The sequence below is a fragment of the Serinus canaria genome, chromosome 3 (genome assembly GCF_022539315.1).
Source record: "Serinus canaria isolate serCan28SL12 chromosome 3, serCan2020, whole genome shotgun sequence".
Classification (NCBI taxonomy): domain Eukaryota; kingdom Metazoa; phylum Chordata; class Aves; order Passeriformes; family Fringillidae; genus Serinus; species Serinus canaria.
The window spans coordinates 90,166,039-90,178,279 of NC_066316.1; the positions used below are offsets into that span (position 1 = coordinate 90,166,039).

Genomic DNA, 12,241 nt, shown 5'->3' on the forward strand with positions numbered 1-12,241 from the left:
GCAAATGGAAACTGTGTGAGGATTCACACATTCTGGTTTATTTTAAAAATACACTTGTGTTTCAAATAAAGACAGTTCTTGGCTACTGTTCATGTCATTAACAGTTTTAAAAGCCTCAGGCCATCCTCTGTAAGCAGGCACAGGGCATCTGCAAATTACAATAATGCAGAACAGACCCACATTTTGTTTATTTCTGCAGCTTCTGATCATTTTCCATGACAGATGTATCACAAAAAGGTTCTGATTGATGCTAGAAAAGTCTTCTAAATGAGAAGCCCCCAGTTTGCCTTTAAAGCATCCCTTTTTTTTAAGTCCTCGAGGCTATCAGTTTATTGAAATAGCTATCTTAAAAGCATGTGTTATTTTTCTTTATTGGGTGTACTGTAGTCTTAAACTGTGGGCCAGCAAAGTTAGGTCACAGCTAAGCAAGCACAGATTTTCTGCCCCCATTGCAGAACCAGCAAGGTAAAACACATGTGACAAAGGAGCCCACTTCATGTCAAATAAATGTTCAAAACCACAGGTTTTAAAAGTAGAGAAATTAGGCTATCACAAGTTAAGGAAGAGCAATCTGATTTCGATGTAAAATTTGTGGCTTTTTCAGTTCATGATGTCCATGAAATGCATTTAAAAAAATATTCACTGTAGATATTATGTTTAAATAAGTTTTTTTTTTAAAAAAATCTGAAAGCAAAAGCAACAATCAAGCCATTGATAATTGAGAATAATTTGTCGGGTTGCAAACTTCTCAGCCAAGAAGGTTTTTGTGTGGGCAATAATAGTCTATGAAGCAAAGTCTCACTCTGATGCTTTTAGCAATTGGAATAACTGTTCTTTTTCAAGTCATTGATGGAATTAATAATATAAAATTAAGTTGTCCCAATATTGCAAAGAAATCTGAAACCATAACAATTTCAAATATTAAACCCACTGCTACCTTATATTGGAGTAATTATGCTTAACAGTTTTCAGGCATTAATACTAGCTTGTGCCTGATAGGTTTAATTTAATGTCTGTGAGAAAATGCAAGAATTATTTCAACTATACTAATTATAGTTTTATAATCTGAAGAGGAATATTTTTTCCTAAAAGCACTTTTCACATGGAGGTCCAACATAAACATTTTTCTTTCTTTCATCAAAGTGATGATGTTTGATGAGAGAAATGAAGAGATGAAAAAGCTTATTAAATCACTTAATTCATACTGCTGCCAGCATGGGATTTTCCTTTACATTTTTCAGTGTTTTGCCATCTGTATTACTCATACAACAGGGATTCCATGGCTTCTCATGAGAGGCTTTTCTACAGTCTCATAGATCTTAGCTTCAGAAGATATATCTTCATACTCTGTATGAAATTAAGACAAATTTTAGGCCATGACTCCCTACAGTTTCTCTGCCTGCTGTAGTCCTGCCTGGAATACTTCCCAGCTGGCTGAAAACTCAATCCATTACTAGTCCATCCTTCCTCACTGTGGGCTTCACTGGGTGTCCAGAACAATCCCTGCTTAAACATTTCCACAGACATTTACCAAAGGTATAGTGCTCTTAGCCTTGCAAAATGTGCCTACAGTGTAGAAGAATTATGTTTCCAGGGTGAACAATCTATTTAGACCCAATTTCTTACTGGCCTGTTTTTTTTAATCAATTCACAGTCCAAGTGAATCCATTACCAAAAGAGAAGAGTGGCAAAACAACACAGTTTGGACACAATAGTCTGATAACTGTAATAAAATGAAAAATAGTAATTATATACTAACAACAGCACTTCAAGATGAAAAAATTGAACACACATGATATCTTGAATAACCATCACTTATTTCCATAAGGTTCATGACATTAATTTCACTTAAATTCTAGTGCTGTCATCTGAACTTGTTACCCAGGAGTCTCCTTGTGATCAACAGAGAGAAATTGTTCTGACTCCACAGGTAAATCTTGGTTTACCTGGTATATGCATTTAATCAAAGAAGGGCACCTTAACACCCTACACAAGGATGCAATCTTCATTAATGCAAAAAGAATATATTCTAAGCTGGCTGAGTTAGGAGATGTCATTTCAGGACATCATCTAGTAAATATTTGAATATGGATTTTGCTTCCTAAAAATGATACTCAAGTGGGTGAAGAGGTAAAGGAAAGCAGAAATTAGTAGAAGAACATCAGCTGATCCCTAATTTGATGAACTAGAAAGAAAGTCATTTATGTTCAAGACAAATGCTATTCACTGGACATTGCTATTAGGGCTCAGGCCACAATGCTGAAGCAGTAATAAATCACAATGTATAATTTAAAACCAAAGATGAAGCTTTATTAGTTATTTATAATAGAATTTGATCACAGATTTGACTGAAAATATTGACATAAAATTCAAGTAAGAGCATAAAAATACAAGCAAGGTGTTCTATAATCAAGGTTAGCCTCCAACTAATAAGCTGAGATTGAACTATTTGATTTTTAAATAAAAGTTACTTTGGCTGTGGCTAGCCTGAATGTGGATGCATAATATTGGAGATTGTCATCTCCAAATTTCCTGTACATATATTTCTAGTGAGACAGATTAAAGATTTTTAAAAATTTGAATTTTCTGTGTAGGGAAATTACTCAAGTAATAATTTAGATTTAGATAAAAGTCCAGTAAAAGGACTTTCTCATTGGTTTGTGTTGCGAAGAAAATATACTACTTTAACTATAGGATACTTTAAAGAGATTTGGTCTTGTCTATATATTCCACTGGAGATGGAGGATTATCTTTCCAGCAAAGGATTTATTTGGAGAGATAAAGAACAGAATATTACTCAGCCAGTGAGGTACTTACATTAATATTTAAAGAGCAATAAGTTGTACAGAGGCAAGGAATCCAAACTCAAAGAAGCCCTAATCTTGTTATCTGTATGCAGCTAATCTTTGTGCTGTCCCATCATGGTCTCTGATCCCTCACTAACCAGGAAGAAAAAAACTCCACTTTAATTCCTTCCTCTGCTTTTTCAGCAATAAAACCAACAACAAAAAGAATGCCCAGTTTTTGTGGCAGAATCAGCAGGAGGGTGGGCAATGTTTTTGAGAACTATTACTGAACTATGTTTATTAGTACTGAAAAAAAGAAAATATTTATTTTTATGGAGTGCAAAAATAAAAGTTTGCAGTTGCTCTGTCCACTTCAAATTACACATCCATAATACAGTTCAACAAATATGAATATATGAAAACATGCTGCAAATATTTTTCTTGCACTCTCCATAGAAAGCTTAGTGCATGTACTGTATTTTTTTCTTGAGGGAAACAGATGTCAGGAACTAGGTACCTTACTGCTGCCCTAAATGTCCTCTGCCTCTCTGAAAGTGTTGTTTATTCCTCTTACACAGTTTTTCACTTCCTTTTCATTCCCTCTTTGACACCAGTTTATCTTTGAATTCAGATCTTAACTTGAGCATGCTCTTCGGAAGTGTGACATGCTGTTATTATGAAATAAGTGCGCTATTACCAGATGAGAGAACCTTCCGCTAACCTGACTGACTGCTTACAAGAGGAAGGATTTAAATCACAGGCACTGGGCTGATTTGTAAGGCTATCTTACTGTCAGCTGCTTAGACTTTAAAAATACATTCCTTTAAACAAACAGCATATGCATTTTTCTGTAGGATGTCAGTAAGACAGACTTCTCATTTTCCAAAAGCCTTCTGGATTCTTTCAGAGCCTGCTGCCTTTTCATATCAATATATTACAGCATTCACACAATATAACAAAAGTCAAAACCTTACATAAAGATTTTAGGTTTAAATTGTCCAAATGCACAAAACTGTAATTTAAAAGACATTTTTCAAAGCTTAGAAATGGTATATAACCATGCAGAGTAAGGACATCTGTTAAGTTTTTAACTTATAGTTCAACAGTCAAGAGTAAATACACAAGTGCTATGGGAACAATTTTTCAAAATAGGTTTTAAAGGCTTTACTACACATTAGCAGACAAGTTATTTCATTCAGTTTCAACCAATGATAACCTGTTTAAACAAGGGCTGTATTATGCTTTTTCCAGTATGAGAGATAGAGAGGCACAGCACTTAACACTGTCAAATATTCAGCAGTGCAATTTCCCTGCTAGTTCTGAACCCCTGTTATTTGAGTTTAAGATGTAATTACACTTGCTACCAGCTACAGTTTGTTGTCATCACATAACTCTGAAGAGAATGAGCAAAGCCTTTGTGCACTATAGCCAAACTATATAAATATGTTAAGGACGAAGGACATGTGGCAACTATTCTTCATAATCCTGGGACTCACTTCCTACTTCTGTATGTAGATGACTCATCTTTCAAAGATTAAAATAACATTCATTATTAGAAAATGTTCACAGTGAAAGACACTACCATCTGTCCTACAAACAGGAACTTCATTAATGCACAGTAAGAGTCTTCTTAGATGTGTGCCTACATTATTTGTATAGACTGGAGTTCAGTAGATACTTGTGAATTCTACTTTAGATACCACTTAAAAATTTGGACTGAAAAAGGAAACCACTTTAAAAGTAATGAAGCAGCAGAAATTAAGAAGCACTTTGTATTTAACAAGGTTTTGGAGTTTGGAAGTGATAATGACAGAAAATAAAAAAAAACCCCATTAATTCATGTTATTGTTATTACTCAGGATGTGATATCATGAAGTCCCAAGCTAAATTAGAATTTAAAACAACAATTATATTTTAGGTACAGTGGCATCAACAACATACTAAGCACTTGCATATATACAGATACAATTATGCTTTATAGATAATGTCTTTTAATACAGTGTTACTATAAAAGAAGTGGGACACCAAAATTAGTCTATAATTTGGAAATATGATCAAATTAAATATCTGATTATCTGAGAAAAGATATCCCAAGTTTAACCCAAGACAGCCCAGGAAAGCCAATCCAGCCAGTGGCTACATAGAAAGCAATGAAGTTGACATATTGGTAGGAGAGGTGCTAAATTTAGATCTTCCAAATTCAAAGCAATTAAGTATATAATCTGCTTGTGTGAAGCTCTGATGATTGCCTAACCGTTTATCCTTATGACAGCAAAGTTGAATGTAATTTACTGAGGCAGAACTAATATAATAAGCTTCATAAGCAAGTCATGTTTCAAATATTATGGAGGAGCCAGAGAGATTACGTTACAGAATTCAGTATGTTGATGATAAGGACCAAGATAGGGGTTTTAGACCCATTAATGAAAGCATGGCATCAAAAAAGGGAGAGAATAAAACATCATAGACATAAAGGAAACATAACTTGCAGATTAAAGATTTAAATGCATTGAAAGATGTTGGCAGTGTCAATTGTTAAAAAGGGAGAATGGAAGAATTTCCAAGGGAATACAAAAGTCTGTTTTTGGCTGCATTATGCTTCCACTGGTGCTGTGACATCTAGGAAAAATACTGTGTACTGAAATGATGGATTGGATGTTACAAGGCAAGATGGGAAAAAACAGACTGAGTCACCAAGCCAGAGTGGTAACTGAAATTTTCAGTGGATCAGATTATTGACCTCTTGTCCCTTCAGCAGAAGTACAATATGAGAACTATTGGGCAAATGCCCTCCCTTGTAAGGAAGGGCACTCAAAGGAGACGTGATGGAACGTCAGAGATGGAACATAAAGTTGATTATGAATTCACAAGATGTTACACCAGATGTTCTGAGTGATTAGAAATAAACTGCAGCTGAGAAAGTGAGTGGAATCCTGAGACTTTGTTCAAGAAGTCATGAGAGACTGGTGCACAAGCTCAGATGGAATAGAAATGAGCAAATGGTGGGGGAAGTAGGAATGATCGTTGAGACATTATCATTAATTTTAAAGTGCTAAAAATATGAACTATGGGTCTGGATGAAAAGAAATTGTTTGGCTTATAGGAAAACATAATAACTTATCACTCATTTCTTTGAAAAAGTGTGTAAAATCTAAAAACAGACAAGATTTTCGGCAGCCTAAAAATCCAATAGGGTCTTAGATCCTGTCTTTTTTAAGTTACAAGTTCATGAGTCTTGTCCTTGTTGACATTTGTTCCTGAGAAAAATGCTAAACTACTTACAGTGAAGGAAAATATTTTGAAGACAGCAAATGGAACTATCATAAACTAATATTAAAGTACCAGGAACCAAAGGTGGGAACTTAACATTGAGTGTCAAAATGTGAGGAATGTAAATACCAAGAATATATAAAGTACTTTATTAATTTATTCCATGTTTCAGATGATTTTTCATCTCAGATTTGATTCTGAACTTACATTACAGCATTTGCATTTACATATGTAGATCAAATATCCCTGTAAGAATGCAGCACCAAAACCTACTTGTTTACATGGTTTTGCCTTTAGTTTGCACATATTTTATGATGCAGTTTTCCCTTCCTAAAATGAGTAAACTGCTGAAATGAGAACTTATCTACTAAATCAACATTTTGAAAGTTTTCAAGTGGCAAAGTTTGCAGATAGCAGACTAAAGCTAAGTCAACATTTTCTTTTATTTCTTAAGTTTATATGTTTCCTTTTCTATCTGAGATCTCACAAGATCTCTGTATCTGCCTGTCAAACAGAAGCTGTGCAGCTGTAAGTAAAATGGGAGTTGGAAGGATAATGTTAGTAGAATTCAGGCATCTCTCGCAGAGCAGCCTAGTCATCTGCTGCATGGAAGAAACCCACGACTGGCTGAGTAAGGGAATTAACTGTTTCCCAGGAAAGGAAATTGCCTGCACACATCTGGCAAAATGTTCTAAATGTTTAGTTTTGACAAAATACACATTTCAGCTCTGCTTATAAGGTGAGTTCTGTAGAGTGGGTATCTTCTTTCTAAAAAGGGAAAGATCTAATTTGTACTTTAAATATATCAATCCAGTATTTGGTATTTTATGGCATATACTGTATACACTCAGCTCTAAAGCAAGCAGGAACTCACAGGCTGAAAGCTGTATTTTAGTTTACAGGAAAAATGTATCATGAATGTAAATACAACACTCCATATCGACAGCAGAAATGAAAGATGAAGAGAACAACAAACATGAAAGAAATACTGAGAGGATGTGACTAGCCTGAATTATAACTTTTTACTCAGTTTCTGACATTTATAAGACTCCAAGCCAAATTATTTAAATTCCTCTCTACTTCAACATGTCTAACAAAGAAATGGTCGTTCTCATAACTGGCAGGGAACAGATCTTCTCAGTCATTCAGTTTTCAGAAAAAGTCCTCCTTTTCAAGCAGATTTGCTAAAATGCCTCTAAGGCAGTAAAAAGGTTGGATGCAGGCATCTTCCTTCCTCTTCCTCAGATTTCAAGGACAAAAATGGATTTAACTTGCCTTACTTTTCACACCAGTTTTCTAAATTTAGCTGTTACTACTTTCTTTTCCCCTGAACTCTGACTGGCTTTGACTCTCTGGAGAGGCAGAGAAGACCACTTCCTCCTCCACAGCTGGGAAAGCTGCTCCCAAAAGGATAGAAAGGGTGAAGGATCACAATCTACTGCTCCAAAAGATGCACCAAATACGGCACTAAGCTGCAGCGAAGGGTTAAAGGGATGTGTATTTATTTCGTTGGCAAGGTGAACAATCACTGACTTTCCTGGACAGTGGGAAAGAGCACCTCATTAAAGCAATATGAGTCCATTGGACCCAGATGGGGAAACAGCAAAACCCTCTCTTGGTGACATGTATTTGGGGGGGTTGTATTTCAGTTACTGCCCCTACAGGCTGGGATTATCAATATAAGCTTGGGGAAAACTTTACTATGGTGCACCTCAGGGCGTTACTCCAAGATCTAGATGAGAAACACAGTGAGTAGAAGCTAAGTGATGGTGCCTGCTCTTCTGGTGAGAGTCTTCCATCAGGAGTTTGTTGTCACTTCTTAGACTAATACCTGTGTTTTCCCTACCTCCCCGAACTGCAGAGAGCTGCCATAGCAACTGACCATTTACTCATTCATTCATTCACAACAAAAAACCAAGACACAAAAACCAAGCCCAGCTTAAAACACAGTAAAAGGTGAACTTGTTTCTCTTTCCAGTATTCCTACAACCACAGTTCTCCCTAGTGGAGGCCCAAGATACAGCAAGGCTTCCTAGGCAGTCTCCAAATTCAGTTTGGCTCCTGGCCTTACTGCAGCACAAGGGCCTCCCAGGGTCATGCTTTGGCCTTTCATAAAGGAAAACAGACTCCAGTTCAAACCTTTAGAGACACTCATCTCTCCCAAAACCCAGCAAAACTGAGCTGCCAGATTACAACGGTGCTGTGACTCATTAGGGTGGCATACAGATGGCAAGCTTTATAGCCAATCAAAAACTACTGATTTAATCAAGCCTCTCATGGACATCCTGTCTAATGATTTCTCAGCAGATTCTCCCTTACATCTTGTCTTTTATATGTGTTCAGTCCCTTGAGCAGAGTTCTAATAATTAAAAAGAAAATTTCTAAAATACTACACTGCTCAGTCTCATATTTTCATTCAATACATAACTAAAGAATTTTAAAAAATCCATGAAAATATAATCAGAAAAATAAAGATTATCCTCCAATTCTTCCTCATTAAGAGACAGATATTTCCGGGGCGGGAGCAATCTAATTTTTAGCACTGCTCTATTAACTATACACACATGGTGGTGAAAGGAAGGATGACTAGTACAATGTGGCCCTTCATTTTTTTGGGCTAGCTGTGCAAGGAAAACAGGGAACAGACCAACTTAAAGACAAGTTGCAATTGGAAGTTCTAATTTAAATTAGCAAATTAATTAAAGTACTCAAATAACAGAAAATACTGAATTGGAATGTCTGGTTAGATAGAAATGCTTCACACAGTGTAATGCATTAATCTAATGCTATTTTCTGTCTTCATTGGATAATAGTATGTTGGTCAAGTATCTTGCAAAGACTGTTATTCACATGGAATTAAATACTCTTTCTAAGACCTCAATTCATTTAAAGTTAGAAATCAGTATACAACAAGTTTTAAACTTTGCTATCAATGCAAGTAGCTGTCACATAATCTGCTTGGCTATTGCAAGACAAAATTGAAGGGATGGAGAATGCATACTTCATATACCAAACCCTCCAACTACATATATTTTGTTGCAAATAATCTTGACTGTTCCAAACATATCTCTTGGTTTCCTCTGGTTAGAAGGATGAACAGTGGCATATGAATACTCCACAGGAAAAAATTCAACATAATTGGTTTCACTCATTATAGTCCAAATATAATCTGAACCTTTCTGGAAATCACCAGAATTAAATTCTAGTTCCTTTACAGAGGTAACTATGTAAAGACAATCAGCAGCTTCCAACAACCAAAGACATGAATTTTAGCTGCTACAACTACTTTTGACAACTCCTGATATAAAAAACTAAAGCCACATCAATTCTCTATATAAGATAGAGCAAGTAATGTAAGAGTCTGTCTTCAGAGATCCTGAGACATGCTGGGATTCTCCTTGAATATGAGAAACTTTGGTCAGTAATTCATGTTAGTTTGACTAGCACGGCATTCCCTTTGTTTATTTTAATTAAGAAAAATCTATAGTTTCCAGATCCAGACCTATCCAAAATCTCAGGCAGTTTGTCTTCAGGAGTCAGTATCCTATCATGCTGGTTTCAAGAGGACAATTTCTCCTTACAGAGAGGTAAATTTTTCCAAAATTTCAGTGGAATGGACTTTTCCCAGAGTGTGGTAAGGCTAGTAATTTTCCGCTTTTTCAAAATGACTGATCACTGCGACCATGGGAGTTGGGAAGCAGTCCTTTTTACTCTTACATATAAATTACAAATACTTTATTAGAGTTTCCCTCCCCTTTTATGGGTATTTCCCACTCCCAAGGGCACAGAATTGGGCTAGGGAGAGCTAACAGGGTAATTCCTACTCAGCCATGCCACTTCCTGAGCTATGCCTTACTGCCACTGCCTCTGGATGGTTTTTCCTCTTCCAGTCCCAGCTAACTTGTGATTTCTAACTCTTTTATTAACATTAGCACTTCCAAAGTTAGCCAGGACATAAAGAAAAAAAAAAAGTGCCTTCAAAATAATAAATAAAAAGCTTGTAAACGCTTAACTCTTGAAATACGAGCCTAAAAATGAGTGTTCATCTCAGAGATTCAGTAAAATACAAATTCTGTGTTCAACTGAAAACCTCTAATTACTGCCCCTCGTGTTCTTTTTGCAAGGACGTACCCAAGCCTGCTTTTGTATGCATGGGACAGTGTCTTTGTCCGTAATTCTAGTGTATTATACACCAACTAAATTACATCTTGGTTCAGCACATTTTAAAGAAAATAAATTAAGAACGAACAAACCCAGGGACATATGTATGTGTGTTTGTATTTGTGCTTAGTGGGGGTGGTCGAGGGTAAACAGCTTAAAAATTACCATCTCAGATAATTTACTAGCATAGTTGGAGGCTATCGGAACTGATTTCTCTGTCTAGGAAACTCTTAATGAGAGCCGTGCTGCAGGAATTCGCAGGGGTCCTGCCGCTGCCGGCTCCTCCCTGGGGTTTCCTCTCGCCGCCCCGCTCCCGCCAGCCGCTGTGCGCTGCCCCCCGGCCCCGGCGAGCCCGGGAGGGAGGGAGGGAGGAGCGGCTCCGCTCCACACGTGTGCCTGCTCTTACCCACTCCTGCTATAAGGGCAGGGGAGCGAGCGGCTGGGCTGGCGAGGCGCGGGGCTCGGCGGGGAGCGGCGCAGGAAGGCAGCGGGCCAGGCGGGGCGGCCGCAGCTGCTTCCCGCGCCTGACAGCTGCGGGCACGGCGGGAGCGGCCGCACCTCCCCGGCCCGCCCGGGGCAGGCAGGCAAGCCCAGCCCTCGCCTGACGGCACATGGCAGAGCAGCGCTCGGCCGCGCCGCAGGTTAGCTAGGGCCGGGCTCTGGCCAGCGCATCCAGGCTCTCTAGGTCCGCCGAGTTACCGCAGGGATTAAAATGCAGCTGGCCGCCTGCTTCTTTTTGGGCTGCGGCATATTCTTAGCTTCAGGATACAACTCCTTCAGTAAGAGCATGGAGACGATAGGCAAGAAGCAGTACCAGGTTCAGCACGGGTCCTGCAGCTACACCTTCCTCCTGCCCGAGGCGGACAACTGCCGCTCCTCGACTCCGTACGTGTCCAACGCGGTGCAAAGGGATGCACCTCTGGACTATGATGACTCAGTTCAAAGACTGCAGCTACTTGAGAACATCATGGAAAACAACACTCAGTGGCTAATGAAGGTAGGGTAATATCATTTCTATCCCCAAAACCTAACATCCTGTTATCTCTTTCAGTGTGATTTCTTTTTTTTTTTTTTTTTTTTTGAACAGTGCCTAAATTCACAGAGTGCATTGTCTAAGCTGCATTTCTGAATTACCTTTCAATCAAAAAGTTGTTTTGTAGTCTGGGAACATAATATTAACTGGCAAGGAAGAGTGAACGGTACAGTTGTGCAGACCGTGCCTTAAAGTTTGTCATTACATTTGAGTTGCTTGGATAAATTACATACACAGATGGACTGTGGGCATGTCTGAAGTTTCTGACATGAGAGAAGCAGCTACTGATTTAAAATTAATTGGCAAGGGCTAGTTTAGATCTATTTAAAGAATATAGAAAGTGCCTTTATTTGAGACATGCCTGAAAAATGTTATCTGAAATGTGATTTCAAAACTTGAATGCAGAAATTAACCTATTAAACCCCACTGATAAAGAACTGTAGTTCCAGCAAAGGCTGCAAGTCAGACTTGCAGTGAAATCAGCCTTGTGAAGTGATAGAATTTTAAGAAAATTCTTTAGTGGATATCCTTTGCCTCCTGTAACATTTTCAGTGAAATGTACAAGATTCAAGGGAAAAATAGTCTGGAAAAGGTGTTACAGATACCACAGAGCTTCCCTTAATGCAATACTATTGGAACTAAGGGAAAATTGACATGCTTATTGCCAAAGTGGCAACATTTGTACCTGAAAGAGCAGGAAAAAAAATTGCAGCATATATTTTTATTATTACTGGAGAGTAAACCTGATCACAATTTCACATTTTTACATAAATTCATTTGATTCAAAATGCTATGCAGTTCAACAGATTTTGATTTAAAAAAAACCTTTATTTCACTACTACCTGGAAAGGTGTTATAATATAGTCTAATTGCATGTAAATTTATGAGCCTTTATGTTTTGTACCAACATGCCTGTCTTCTAAGCAATAAATATTTTAAGGACTTGGCACTGTATTTTCCAAATAAGTGTTCTAGTGATGCCATAATGGTT

At 37.7% G+C, this 12,241-nt stretch overlaps 2 protein-coding genes across 5 annotated transcripts in view; one reads left to right on the top strand and one right to left on the bottom strand.

The window, feature by feature from the left end:
* Positions 1–12,241, bottom strand: part of MCPH1 (microcephalin 1) — a 124,063-nt gene that overhangs the window by 24,342 nt on the left and 87,480 nt on the right. The window lies entirely within an intron of this gene.
* The window catches only part of ANGPT2 (angiopoietin 2), a 44,187-nt gene continuing 42,731 nt past the window's right edge, over positions 10,786–12,241 (top strand). Inside the window, exon 1 of one of the 2 annotated variants that reach the window (XM_018920122.3) lies at positions 10,786–11,214. In XM_018920122.3, coding sequence (XP_018775667.1) covers positions 10,930–11,214 — 285 coding nt within the window. In that variant the 5' untranslated portion in view covers positions 10,786–10,929. The remainder of the gene's footprint in view (positions 11,215–12,241) is intronic. The other variant, XM_009094774.4, reaches the window with a different exon arrangement.